Source organism: Ochlerotatus camptorhynchus, unplaced genomic scaffold, assembly GCF_037179485.1.
Source record: "Ochlerotatus camptorhynchus isolate MF236.1 unplaced genomic scaffold, CSIRO-AGI_Acam_v1.1 ptg000434l, whole genome shotgun sequence".
NCBI classification, from domain to species: domain Eukaryota; kingdom Metazoa; phylum Arthropoda; class Insecta; order Diptera; family Culicidae; genus Ochlerotatus; species Ochlerotatus camptorhynchus.
The window spans coordinates 9071576-9086888 of NW_027040920.1; the positions used below are offsets into that span (position 1 = coordinate 9071576).

The 15313-nt window shown below is 40.7% G+C and overlaps 1 protein-coding gene and 1 pseudogene across 2 annotated transcripts in view; both read right to left on the bottom strand.

The window, feature by feature from the left end:
* Positions 1-1073: 1073 nt before the first annotated feature.
* LOC135711649 (uncharacterized) lies at positions 1074-1804 on the bottom strand (annotated as a pseudogene).
* An 8920-nt stretch (positions 1805-10724) lies between these two features.
* fus (fusilli) overlaps positions 10725-15313 on the bottom strand; it is a 306247-nt gene continuing 301658 nt past the window's right edge. The window contains exons 13-14 of one of the 2 annotated variants that reach the window (XM_065234594.1): positions 13641-13888; positions 10725-12795 (exon numbers count right to left, since the gene is read on the bottom strand). In XM_065234594.1, coding sequence (XP_065090666.1) covers positions 12310-12795; positions 13641-13888 — 734 coding nt within the window. In that variant the 3' untranslated portion in view covers positions 10725-12309. Of the gene's footprint in view, positions 12841-13640; positions 13889-15313 lie in introns of both variants that reach the window. The other variant, XM_065234595.1, reaches the window with a different exon arrangement.

Here is a 15313-nt window from a genome sequence, read left to right on the forward strand (position 1 = left end):
TCACTTCCGGGATAGTGATTTTATTACATGTAAGTTGTACCAGAGATTAACCGAATGTTGTTTTTTATCATGCTGTTTATATTGTAGATACACGCCGCAAAGTAATCGACACTGCAGCCCCGTCACGGAATTTACCCGATTCACCGCCGTTCATCAAACAGAACGGTTATTGCTGCATTTCATCATGCCACAGTAAAGTGCTAAAGACCCTTCTGTCGTTTCCCTCTCGGAAAAATCTGCGTCCGCTTCATCAATGGAAAAAAGCTCTTCAAATGACGAAAGGTGATAGCACCGCTGGATTGAGAATTTGTCCTACGCATTTTGAGCTAGATGATTTCGTCACAGGCAAGAACGCGTGAAGAAGTGTTTATTTATTCCATCGCTAATCAATATTATCTTTCAGTTAAATCATTTTATTTGAGGCCGCACGCTATACCCAGCCTTCATGTGAAGCGTCTGGTCAAATATCCTCGACGGCGCGTTCGTGAAGTGCAAGATGTTCCCGGGCACCTGAGAGAGCATTCCTATTTCGAGAACTGGTTTAAACCTAGAAGTTATCGCATCTGTTCTGTCTTTGGATGTAGATTGCGAGCAGGAAATAATGTCCATCTGCATAGTTTTCCTAAGGACAAGGACAGGTACAAAGTATTACGAAGTGGAAAAACACCATCGTCAAATGCAAAAGTGTGCAGTAAGCATTTTGCTATATACGATAAAAATGTTTATACTTTTTATAGAAACGAGGACTAACTTTGTACTTCTTTAATCCATTACGTCAATTGAGATACTATAGCTAAAAGGAGTACATTTAAAAGACAGCGGTTCTGTTAATGGATTGCAAGCGAAGTATTTTTTTTTTAATGTAAAAATACTAACATGACATCGACTAAATTCTTTAAAATACTAACTTGATGTATTCGTAGCTGGATCCCTATAGGAATCTAAATGAACATTGTAAAGGTTTTAAGGGGTTGTCCATAAAGATGCCTTCCCAACCGATGTTTACTGATGGCAGATTCTTTGGCCACTGTAAAAAGAAACAATATTGAACCCCATGAGCATATAATTTTTTTTCAGTTACCCATTAAAATCCGTCGGAATGATTCCATCAGTATGTTATTTTCCATAGTCTTATCCGTAAGCATTATTTTCTTTGGGTGGTTCACACAGCAGAGGTCATCAGTCCGTTTTGCACCCCAAGGAGCTGTCCTTTCACTTTTTGTGATTCCCCATGCCTGAACTGTGTCGGTGCACGACAAATACGACACGTTTCCCGATCTAAATATATTGAATATACTTTCAAATTATTGAGTTCTAGTAATTGCAGAAATGCAAAAATTACCGATTTAGCGTCAGCATAGACGCGATAATATGTTTGCAACGAGAAGTTCCTGCTTTGCAGGAGCAAATACACACCTACTTTGATACATCCGCTGATATGGTTAGACTCGTTTTGTGTGGAATTTGGCCAGGATGTGATGATTGCAGAACATAGCCACAGTAAGTTACAGCGCAATCTGCTTTTTCTGTATATCCTATACAGACAACGTGCCTTGCATCAAACACAGCGCAACCTTCACGAATTGGCCGGACACTATCTCCAACATAATCGAGAATATCAACTAACGTGATATTAACTCTAATATCGTCCCTACAGTCATCTGAAACTAATCCGGAAGTGAACTTTTGTAATTTGATAACAGCGCGTTTTCAAAACAATAAATTTATCACAAATTTGTATTATACCAACAAAGGAAATGCATCCATTTGCTTCAATCATGTTTTTCCTACCTGCATTTGCCATTTTTTACTCCAAATGAACTTTATTTGATTGAAAATAAATGATTTTGTAATTGCGTCCATTCACTCTCAACACTCAAAGATAAATTAAATCAAAAAAGCTTAAAAAGTAAGCAGATTCCCGCTTCACCTTATTGAGTCCGAGCCATGATTACTTCGGCAGTAGTCATGCATGATTAAAGTCGAAATAATCTTTCCAGTATTAAATTTTTTTTTTTCAATACTGATATATAATCAAAAAAGATTAAAATTAAATTAAAAATTATTAAAATAGAATCAAAAATGATTTATTATTTATATTTAATATTATTTGATTTATTCAAAAAAAGATAATCTACAATCTAATCAACCATGATTAAACTGGGATTAATATCAGATGCTTATTTTTTAGAAAGAGAGTATTAATGTTTAATCATTCGATATGATTAAACTGAGTTTAATGTGAAATTGATTAAATTTCAAGCAAAATGGGAATAGTTTAATTTATCAGTGAAGAGGAATTCAAACAAACATCATCCATGTACTAGTTCATATTCCCACCCATAGAGTTCGCATGTGTTGTCATAGTTTTGCTGCAAGATGCCAATAGGCTCTTTTCATGCACCGTCAATGTAGAGTGCGCTAGTCGATTTTGAAAGGAAATGTCATCCAATCCATTTGTTTACATCATAATGACGATTTTCAAAACTCGAAACAATGTACCCTCTATTGCACAACTTGAAAATTTACATCGGGAGTGGTCGTAGTTTTCGATTATCTTCAGAGCTGAACTGATTTCCAGCAGAAATAGCCACACATTAAAAATCCGGAAGATCATAACCGCTGGGACAATTTAATAAATCTTAATTTTTCTCATCAAAAATATATGGAAGCACCAGCCGGATCACTGCAAACCCGATACAGAAAACAAAATATTCCACGTGGATGATGATTTCAAGCACCTGCGGTGGATAAATTAATCAGGAAAGGTGAAAATATTGTCCTCTTCCTATGCTTCACGGTGAAAATTTCCATCCTCATCACTCTTTTGAGGGTTCCCCTATTAACCGCCAGAGGCTGAAATGATCGCTTAGTTTCTATTGGATTCGCCTATTGAAGAAACGACTTCTTGACGATTTTATTCAACTGCATGCTTAATAATTCTTGTACTAGTTTTAATAATAACTTCTGTTCAGGCTTTGTTCACACAAATCTGAAGAACTTATTCAATCACAACATTGAACTTACTACTTGGTGTTGTGTAAGGCACGTCGAGATGCTTTTATTGGGCATACATGAGTTGCAACAGAGCTTATTCGATCAAATTTTTCATAATTCAACGTTTATTAGACATCATGGCTTCCTTAAACAGCGATGGAATTCGCTTGATTCTCATTCATGTAGTGAAGTAACGTTTAATTATTGAACACTATTATGCATTTATTAAATGATTATTCAACTACGGGAGAATTAACTCGAAAATAAGAACGGAAAAGCACGGGTTTTTTCCCCTTGATTCCGTCGATCTTGTTTTCCGTACTGAGTATTAACAACCGGTGGAAATAAACGATTTTAAATTGGCTCACTACTTGACTAGCATAATGGTCCCAAGCAAATCGATTAACGTACCCCATTTTAGTCGGAATTCTAGTACTACACAATGTTTGTTTTGATTCGCTATCAAAGTTTGACAGATAAAATGAGGGGTTCGTTGATTTTCGTATGTTTTGAGGGGTGCATCGATTAGCTTGGGACCGAAGATAGCACCAGAGCTGAACCAAAAAGTTGAGTACGTTTCTTCGGGACCTACTAGTCTTAGAATTATCTCTATGGTCCCACCTCTTATCTAAGGGGCTACCCCCTATGACCTCTACATGCCAAATCTCGTTCTATTTGCTTGATTAGTTCTCGAGTTATGCAGAAATCTGTTTCATTTGTATGGGAGCCCCCCTTTACAGAGGGGAGGGAGGGATCTCAAACCATCATAAGAACCTTTCCCGGCCCCAAAAACCCCTGCATATAAATTTCCACGCCTATCGGTTCAGTAGTTTCCGAGTCTATAAGGGTCAGACAGACAGACAAGACAGAAGGAAGACAGGAAGAACAAGGAGAAGCCTAGGCCTCGTAGGGAGAGAAGCAAGTGTGACGCTCTGGTTGTTCAGGCGAATGACAAAATGTCCTACGCAGCACTCCTCCGGAAAGTGAGAGAGGATCCGGAGTTGAAACAACTAGGTGAGAACGTGGTGAAAACCAGGCGAACCCCAAAAGGCGAAATGCTATTCGAGCTGAAAAGGGATCCTACGGTTTACAGCGTAGCCTTTAAGGAGCTCGTCGAAAAATCTCTTGGCGGGACGGCGAACGTAAGAGCCTTATCCCAGGAGTCAGTGATCGAATGCAGGGATCTGGACGAGATCGCAACGGAAGACGAGTTTAAAAGTGCGCTGAAGGTGCAATGCAACCTGGGAGACGTACCGATGGCAATTTGGTTGAGCTAATTGGGGAGCTCATTGAACGGAAACCAGTCGTCATCGCAGGAGATTTCAATGCTTGGGCAGTGGATTGGGGGAGTAGGTGTACCAACGCAAGAGGGTATAGCCTGTTGGAAGCTCTGGCAAAGTTGAACGTCGGTCTGGCCAACTAAGGCACCTTCCGCAAAGATGGTAGGGAATCCATTATCGACGTCACTTTCTGCAATACGTCGCTATTGGCTAGTATGAACTGGAGGGTGTGCGAATCCGGTACAGTATCGGCCAACGGACACCGGTGGAAATGCGGAGGACGAAAGTAAGCGAGCGGAAGTGGAAGACGACGGCATTCAATAAGGATCTCTTCATCGAAGCTCTAAGGGTAAAGAGCAGCGTCCCGGGTCTAAGCGCGGATGAGTTGACCGAATCATTAACAAGGGCATGTGACAGACCATGCCGAGAAAACTGGAGCCAACGAACAGGCGGCGTCCAGCTTATTGGTGAAACGAGGAAATTAGCACCCTCCATGCTAGTTGTTTTCTAGCCAGAAGGCGCGTTAAGAGAGCAAGAACGGAAGCAGACAGAGAGGAGCGCAGGGCTGCACTAAAACGAAAGATAAAGCCGAGTAAATCAAACAGTTTCAAGGAGTTGTGCCATAGAGGTAACTCTAAGACTAGAAGGTCCCGAAATAACGTGCTCAACTTTTTGGCTCAACTCTGGTGCTCTCTTCGGTCCCAAGCTAATTGATTCACCCCTCGAAACATAGGAAAATCCACTAATCCCTCATTTTATCTGTCAAACTTTCATAGCGAATCAAAACAAACATTGAGTAGTACTAGAATTTCGACTAGAATGGGGTACGTTAATTGTTTGCTTGGGACTAATAGGCTAGTCAAGTAGTGTGCCAATTTAAAATCGTTAGTTTCGTATTGATTGTTGGTTGTGCCGCGATGCCGATGCCAATTCCTGGGGCAACGCATACCGAGTCGCGATGGCGAAGATCAGAGGTCCAACGATGCCGGTTGAAATGTGTCCCAACAAGCTCAAAGTCATCGTGGAGGGACTTTTCCCACAGCATGACCCAACGACCTGGCCACCTACACCATATGGCGAGGAAGATGGAGACAACGTTGAACAAGTCTCCAACGAGGAACTCCTAGCAGCAACGAAAGGGTTGAAGGCGAAGAAAGCTCCCGGCCCGGATGGAATTCCCAACGTGGCGTTGAAGGCGGCGATCCAGACGAGCCCGGATGGTGCTGCAGAAATGTTTGGACTAGGGTCAGTTCCCTGATCGGTGGAAGTTACAAAAGCTTGTGTTGTTGCCGAAGCCCGGAAAACCGCCGGGGGATCCTGTATCTTATAGGCCAATATGCGTGCTGGATACTGTCGGAAAGCTCTTGGAGATTATCATCCTGAACAGGCTGACGAAATGCACGGAGAGTGAACACGGGTTGTCGAAGAGGCAGTTCGGATTCCGGAAAGGGAGATCGACGGTGGATGCAATTCGGACAGTGATTGACAGAGCCGAGAAAGCGTCCAAACAGAAGCGGAGAAGAAATCGATACTGCGCCGTGATTACGATTGATGTAAAGAATGCATTCAATAGTGCCTGCTGGTAGGCCATCGCCAATACGCTCCATAGAATGATGGTTCCAGACTTCCTCTGCAGGAATCTAAGTAGTTACTTCCAGAACCGAGTCCTGGTCTACGAGACAGAATCACGGCAGGAGTTCCACAAGGCTCCATTCTAGGTCCGGGGGACAAAATTAAGCAATGACACCGATAATGGCCATGCATCAGAACCCTAGTATAACCATAGAGGTAACTCTAAGACTAGAAGATCCCGAAATAACGTGCTTAACTTTTTGGCTCAGCTCTGGTACACTCTTCGGTCCCAAGCTAATCGATTCACCCTTCGAAATATAGGAAAATCCACTAACCCCTCATTTTATCTGTCAAACTTTCATATAGCAAATCGAAACAAACATTGTGTAGTAGTAGAATTTCGACTAGAATAGGGTACGTTAATCGTTTGCTTGGGACCAATAGGCTAGTCAAGTAGTGAGCCAATTTAAAATCGTTAGTTTCGTATTGATTGTTGGTACATCTCCCAAGTCTCTGGGAAAGTATACTGAAGCAACATAGATTTGTTTTCCCGTGAGTTGTTGGAACCTCCATCATGACCGCAACAATGTCTCTTTTTTATAAATTATGTAATAGGAACTAAATTTACTTTAACATTTACTAAAATTGCAGCTCTTGGAGCTAATTGCCCTTCATCGTTAATTACAAGCTGTTGTAGGAACTCCTAATATCCTACTTTTATTTGTCCATTGCTCCTGAATAAGAGCAATGTCCAGTTTTCTCTCTGTAAACCTTTTACAAAATACAGCAGTTGCTCCCTTCGCATGGTGAAGGTTCACTTGAACAAATTTTATTTTATTGTTGTCGAAGTTATTGTTGTTTGCCGCTCGCATGGGGATTTAGTTCTTCTCCAACATCGGTTTTGAGGTTCCCCTTATTTGGATTATTTTCTGCTTGGATCCTAATAATCCTGGCTTCGATCCTTGCTTTTGTGGTGTATTTTTTGCCGTAGAACTACGTCTTTGTCGTCTATACTGGGGTGCAAATCAAAAAATATGTGTGGTTAAATAGTGTTAGGTTTTGTGTTGTATGTGCCAAACCGGATCATGAGTTGACGGGTCGATAAGTAGGGTCCAGGTGAGGGAGCTGCCTCCCTGGCATCGGTTGCATTGGTGCTCAGCACGGAAAACAAATCAAGGAAAAAAAAAAGTGAACCATAACTGTTCACGATAGCGAATTTTCTTGGCCTACAAAGCAAAGTCGGTACGACGTCTTTTCTATTTCCTTTCCCTTTCCTCATTCCTTTCTGTAACACACACACACACACACACTAACCCCGAACAGACCGCGGGAAATCGGTCAGCCAAGTTAACACTTTTTTTTTTGTACGCCGCAAATCAAACGACGTTCCTGATTGGTGGACCAATCGAACGAGCTGTTGTATCGCAACGAATTTTGTTTCAACGAACGATATTTAAGGAAGTGTTCTCTAGAAGAAATAAATATAAGTAATTTGTATTCTATGCAGTGCAGAATAAATTGAAACAGCAAAGAAACAGTGTTGAAGTTCTTTCAAACCAGAGCCTTGGGGAGTGCAGCTATCTGCTGCTCGTCTTTGTCGCCGAATTGAACTGCTGCAAATTGAGTTCTGCACCGCAGCTGCTGATTGATTCCGTATCCGCTTGGAGGACCTTTCACTGCTGCGTAGTTCTATAGTTTCTGGCTGAAGCTACTAAAGGGTGATACGGTCAAAATTTGGTCAAGGGAAAACGCGTGTAAATCGGTGAAATCGTTTATTTAAAAAATCAAATTAAATTTCTTTTTCAAGTTCAACTAGTATAAAATTCAGGAAAAATATTCAGTTAGGCTTCCGCTTTTCCAAATCCGAATTGCCGGGCCTTACGCTTGACCCCTGCCATCAGATTTTGTACAGCCACCTTGTCCCCCTTCTTCGCCGCAGAAAGCCAGTTTGCCTTGAACTGCTGCTCGCCCTTAGCAGTTTTTTTGGTCTTCTTTAGGTTCCGCTTGACAATAGCCCAGTATTTCTCAATTGGGCGGAGCTCTGGCGTGTTGGGAGGGTTCTTGTCCTTGGGAACCACCTGCACGTTGTTGGCGGCGTACCACTCCATGGCCTTTTTACCGTAATGGCAAGATGCCAAATCCGGCCAAAACAGTACGGAACAACCGTGTTTCTTCAGGAAAGGCAGCAGACGTTTATTCAAACACTCTTTCACATAAATTTCTTGGTTGACAGTCCCGGAAGCATGCTTGGCATGCACAGTTGTACACATCAACTGCTCATTTGTTAATAACTTTTCACTCAGTTATTGAAAATTGATTTTCTTTAAAGTAATTGATAGATTAGGATCATAGCTTACTATAGATATGCAAAGAGTAGGTAAATATTAACATTTGAATCAACACCAATGATTTTTTTCACTTAAAGTCAGAGATGTGCAGCGAGCATTTCTCACTTGATTTTGACAACACAAAAACAAACACAGTTTATTACTAGAATTAAAATCTACTTTTTCTTACATACCTAAAACAAGCTTAAACTTTATTCTATCTGCTGCTTCAAACAGAACTATGCTTTGTCAACTGTGTGGAAAGTTATTAGCAAATGAGCAGTTTGTGACCAAAACTGTGTATGCCAAGCATGCCCGGAAGCTATAAAAATGCTGCTTTTCAAGCCACAGGTACAGATGGCTTGCCAAACCAGATATTTCTTTGCGAACTTTGACAGTTTCATGTGCTTGAAAACATCTGCTACCTTTCCCCTTCCTTTTGCCGTATAAAACTCCTGTCCCGGAAGCTGCTTGTAGTCGGCTTTGACGTAGGTTTCGTCGTCCATTACCACGCAGTCAAACTTCGTCAGCATCGTCGTGTACAGCCTCCGGGATCGCGCTTTGGCCGTCGTATTTTGTTTATCATCGCGATTTGGAGTCACTACCTTCTTGTAAGTCGATAGTCCGGCTCGTTTTTTGGCTCGATGCACGGTTGTAGACGATACACCCAGCTTATTTGCGGCATCTCGGAGAGAGAGGTTAGGGTTTCGCTTGAAACTACCGGCAACTCTCTTTGTCGTCTCAGCGGCTTCCGGTTTTCAATTTCCCCCCGATCCAGACTTCCTGGCTGTCGACAAACGTTCCCCAAACACTTTAATTACATTTGTAACGGTTGATTTGGCAACTTTTAGCGATTTTGCCAACTTTGCGTGCGAGTAGCTCGGATTTTCGCGATGCGCGAGCAAAATTTTGATACGCTGCTCTTCTTGCTTGGACGGCATTTTGACAACTGAAGAGTGAATTCCAAAATCAAAATAGGAGCAACATTCTACACACACACACCTTCAAAATGAGGGGTGTTCAGGTTTTTTAAATGCAAAATTGAAAGAAATACGTCAAGTTGATATTGACCAAATTTTGACCGTATCACCCTTTACATCAATTTTGCGTGGTTGTACGTCATACTGCGGTCGTGTATAGGACACAACCCTTTAATTTTTTTTATGGTGGTAAGCTCCAACTTGGATTAACTTTTAATACCGTCCCTGTTTGGATGATCTGCGAAGTGTTTGCATAGCATCGTGTTGAATAACTCTGATGTCGACATCAAAGCAGCCGGACATTCTTGATCGGGATTTAATACGAGGATAATATCGATTCGAGCTTACCGCCATTATTGTCACTATCAACAACGCATAAAAAGTAACAAGGACTAAGATGTGTTCCTTTGATTACTGAAAAATCCAAGTGTTCGATTCATAGTAGTCAGAACTATGAATCGCTGCACGCAAAAAAAACCGTTCCGGTATTCGTGAACAACAAATCACGAAAGCATGAACTGCTAGTTCGTTCCCAAATCCATGAAGTTAAGTCACGCCTGTTCAGTGCGACCATCGATTTCATAACGCTACAGAAAACGCAAAATGATTTCGTGATCCATGAACCAATAAGTGTGATTTTCGTGCCTGAAATCGTGAACTTGGATCACATGCAATGCTGCAGCTGTCATTTTCAGTTGTTGTTGACTTTATCCTTATAGAGTGCTCGGATCCGTCGAGAATAGTGTCTCGATTATTCTTGAATGAGCTGAGCCGTATCATCAGAATGGTGGTCCAGCACAATGGCAGTGGCTGCTACATGTCATCATACTGGTCGTTCTCGAAGAAAAAGAATCCCCGAACGCATCCGGTGTTCTTGCTCCCGCCGCTCCGATGTTGATTTGTTGAGCTGAAAACTCGGCTGAAAGTGTGTTCATTCTACCTGCTGGACAGATACCTGATGCCAGTTTGGGATTCGGGTAAAACCTGCATCAAGGCTTCCGTTGTTTTCATTCTACTTCCTCACTCCATTTAAAGTATTGGTAATTATAATGAAGTTGACATTTTACAGTCCATCAACCATGTTCCCGTTTTCGAGAGAAAGGTTCACGGTATCAATCACAACGCATGAACATAAATCACGTTTGCCAGAACTAGATCATGATTTTCCGAACAGAGTTCACGATTCTACGACTTTTTTTGCCTTTGCAGGCGTTACGTTTATTTTGTCGAACAATGTTCACGATTTCATGATTTTTATTCATGCTGTACTTTTGTAAACGAAAAATTTACTTGTTCCGAAAATCGTGACTGGAGATTGACGAATTTCGGAAGGGATTTTTTTCCCGTGTGGTAGATCTTACATCCCGTAACGTACCACGAAAAGGTGATCTACCCACGTTACGGGGCAACACGGAGCAGTTGGTACTGTGTAGTGTTTTCCACTTGACGTTCGTGATTAAACAGATAATGTGATGGTTAATTGTCTCAATACGGGTACTTGTTTTCCATTAGGAAAAGTTTCTTTCCTTGACAAACAAAAATCACGCCGCACATCTTTCGCTTACTTAAAAAATAGTACTTTTATTGTAAATAACTTTTATTAGCTTGGGCATATATTGCACAGCATATAATGCTAGTTGATTGCATTCATTTCATTTTCCATTTTCGGATTTCACTTTTCTATCAAATTTAATCAATATCGAATATAAATCAACATTTCTAACAAATCAATAAAATTGTATTGCCCGCTTTTCTGCAATTGTCACATTTTTTTTTTTAATTATTGTATCAACAGTCCTGTCCTTCTTCTTTCGATTGTTATTGCTTCTCTCGTATTCGTTGGCACTTGAGCACATTAGATGATTGCATTTTGTTTTTTTTTTTTTTGTTTTGCTTTACTTCAGAAGTAAATGACCAAAAACGTAGATTCGTTCCCGATTGGTTAACTAGCACGTATGGTTTCCTTTGTTTCCGTTCAAATGATGAAATCCTTGGGTAAGTAACGCTTTGATTTTTTTTTGTTAGGATTACAATTGAGCAAATATCTTCATTCGTTTTCAATTATATTTACAATTCACTTGGTGCAAATTACGGCATTCGTCAGCTGATGTGCCCATTATCGTCAGGGGGTAAATTCTGACGATAATGGAGTTGAAAAAAATTGACGAAACCGTACTGCAACCCTTAATAGATATACTTTAACAAATTGTTTTGTTTGCTATTCTTCATTGCCTCACTTCATTTTCAGATATATAAGTTCGAAGAAGCACCTTCGATTCGAGATTTTCGTTAGATGACTTAATTTCGCTAAACATCTTCGTTTTCTTTTGCTAAATATATCACTGCATTCAGGCAAGCGGACGACTGACGAGGGGGTCCTTGCCTTTTTTTTTTCAAAGATGGTACAATTTTGCATAAAAGTATAATTTACTACAACTACTATGAAGCTAGTTTACACATAAGTCATAACTTAAGTTCAATGAAGAAGTTCGCGAAATATGTGGCAAGTTTCATTCCACTACATTCTTGATCTCTGTTTGGAAGACATCGTGAATCGTTTGTTGTTGTGGATAAAAATTTTAATAAAACTATAAAAAATGTTAAACAAAAAAAAAACAGCGAATGAAAAAAACTTAACAAATAATGGTCACTTAAACTTACTATAGAGCACAACATATTTTTTTTTTAGTACGCACAATGTGGTAAATGGGTTAAATGGGTAAATTTGAGCAAATATAAGTTTGATTGCTTTCAGCAACGTACAATTCTACGCATCTACACTTAAATAAACGTACACGAAAAATAGAAAATATGTAGCATTTGAAAATTTATACTTTATCTATTGTACTTAACGTTTTAAAAGTGGGATTAAACTTGGCTTACACTGCGCGTCGTTTTTTTTTTTACCTAACAACTAACTTTGATATGTATGTCTTGGATTAGGTTGGAATGCGATTTCTTGATTGTTTCCTCTTAGTCACTTAGTACAACTCGTTGGTGGATTGCTTTCAGGCATAAAATAAACATTACTGTGTTTTGGTAAAACTGTAAATAAATTCTAAACACTGAACAAAAACGACCCTTGCATTCGGCACACACGCACATTCATACGAACTCACGCACACATACACTCGTTTGTTCGCATAATGCAGACTAAACAATGAACAACTCGACGTACTGATTTGGGATGAGCGAGGGTGCGGCCGCTGTCAGGATGCTTCCCGGGGAAGTGATCAGCTTATCGTGGATATGGTGCTCGTAGGTGGGTGGGGGCGGTTGTAGGATACCTCCCTGTTGTTGATGATGATGCGGATGCTGATGCTGATGATGTCCATGATGATGATGATGATGGTGATGTTGCTGCGATATCGGCGATAGGGGCGTCGTTGTGTAGGCCGGATGGTGGAGGTGGGTGCTGGGAATCGGGATCGTCAACGTGGACGGAATCCCGCTTAGAAGGGGAGGTGACGAAGTGGTGTTAACAGTCTGTTGTTGGTGGACTGGAAACGAGGGAGGGATCGGGGATAGTGGAGATTGCGGCTGCGGAGTGGACGATTGCTGCGATTCGCGCCCAGATGAAGAACCGGCCTGGGAGCTAGCCGGCGGTGGTGGCTGCAGGTGGTCCGCCGTCACGGGAAGCTGTGAGTGTGTGTAAAGAAGTTAAAAATAACTGTCAATTGGGACCTGTTGAGCGGAAACAGAGAAAAGAGAAAGATAGGAAAGAAGAAGATAAGAGACGAAATCATGTACCGGAGTGCTTGCACAGGAACGTGACCTAATTGGTTTTAGCAACCCGCCATAAGAACTACACGGAAGGAAAACGAAATGTAACAGCCATTGAAGTTCGTATGGAATTGTGCAATTGGGAAATCCTATGGTATCCATCTCTTTATTTTTTTTCTGGTGACTACAATTCCTCTTGATATAGTTATGCCTTATATGATGGTCAGATGGAAATCATTGCCAAATAATTTTCATAACGCAATATTTTCATTGGATTGTGTAAGCAGAAGATGTATAATTTGTGAAGACAAACAAATACATTGGTAGCCTTTTTGGCCACAGAGGCGCTCTCATCGCTAGGGAATCCGTTCGCCAGTTAAGCGAAAGACCGGATCCTATTGTTAATATGACATATTTGATACACTTAGAAATACCTAATTTTACACGTGACGGAATCCACATCCTTTGACATAAAGGATGAAACGTAAACAAACATGCCATGTAAAATTAAGTGCTCCGAGACTGAAAAGTTCGGTACTCGACGAAAAGTACGTTTGATTGAGCTGAGTTTTGCGTCTATTACGACTCAATTTTATGTCAAAAATGATGCTCGTCTCAGCCTCGTCTGCAGTCTCAGAGCACCTAAATTTACATGAATTTTTTTAAGTGTGTATTTTCCACCGGATGGAGAAAGCTCTACAAACACGATAAAGCCATGCCTAACCCCCCCCCCCCCCCCCCCACCAACGAATGACACTCACCAGCGCCGGTTGATGGTGATGATGAGGCGGCATATTCGGTGGCAGGTGGTGCGGGGGAGCCGCTGCTGCAGCCGGTGCCCCGTAGTACGTGGTCGGCGATACCGGAGGGCTGGGATAGCCCCAGTAGAGGATCGGCTGCGGATAGAACGCAGCGTGGGCGGGATGGTGGGCTCGCGGTGGCAGGACCGCTGCCGGGGGCGGTCCAAACGGGCTGAATCCACCGAACGGGGCTCCTACGATGGTTCCACCTATAATTGGGGGGTGAAATTTGTGTTGGACAAAAGAGACAAAAACATGGTGATGTTAGCGAATTTTTCGTGAGGGTAGATATTTTTAATCACTAAATAGCTTAAGGATAAAACGTAAGAAGAAATTATAAAATCTAATGATGAAAGGAAGATTTTTTGGGGGGAAGGTGGAAATTTCTCAGGGAGGAAAATTCAGTTGTTATTTTTGCTTCTTCTTTTTTTGTTGGTAAGTTCGATTCGATCCTATTGCGGATAAAGCTAGTGAACCCGTGCATATGTAAAATAAGTAAATTTAATTGTAAATGTAGCAAAGAGAACCTTATTCTGGAATTGAGAGGTTCTATGAATTGCGACAGCCCTGAGATTTAGCTAAATTGAACCGGTGACTACTGTTGAATGGAGTTTCTGGCGAAGACACATCGCAACCAACTTCAGATGGCTGCGGCTGTTAAATTGATCTACAAATCAGTGCCAATATTTTATTAGGGCGAAACTACTTTTGTAAACAATGATTTCAAGCACCGATTTCTCGCAAACAAAAGCGCACTCCTGCAAAGTAACAATGCCAGCTGGTAGAGGAAACATTCCCCTACCTGATGGTGTTATTAATTTGCATGTATGAGCTTTTATTCGTGAGACACAGAAGACTAAAGACATTGTTTAGAAAAGCAATTTCGCCATTTTGAAATGTTGGCACTGAAATATAGATCTTTCTCTGCAATGAAAAAAACGTGTGTGATGCCATTTGTGATTTTTAAGCTATAGTTTACAAATGATGTTTACTCCAGGGTCTACCCCGTTTGGCATACTCAGTAGTAAATCTAACCTCTATTTGATCAAGAAAGATAAAGGCATACGTTTTATTATATTCTCCTAACCCTTATTATATTCTATATAACCCTTTATTTAATTTTAAAAACAAAATTCCCTATTTCATTAAATATTTAATAGAAAGCAACTATTTCCTGCGATATGAAAATATTCAAGACTGAATTACTCCCATATTTATGAAAGTATAAAAGGAAGGAAATCTCTCGAAAAAAATTCATTCCTCATCACCATATTCACAGAAGAACAGATTGAGCTCTTTCAGGACAAAAGCAATAAAAAAATCGACACGACTTTTCCCTTAAAAATTGCATAGGGTAGACGTACCAGCTATGGCTATACGTTCCCATTATGGTGTGTTCCAATTGCCTATGGAATTCCATAGGACATAATTGGAACACACCCTAATGCGAACGTATAGCCATAACTGGTACGTCTACTCTAGTTGTTTTAATCTAGCGTAATTTTACAAAATGACGTGATCCACATTTTTGCATAAATCATAGCACGAAAACGTCATTTCTAATCGAAATTACATCTAAAAAGAAGGGCAAATAACCAAGTTTTTTTTTAACTTTGAGGTATAAATCCCAAAAA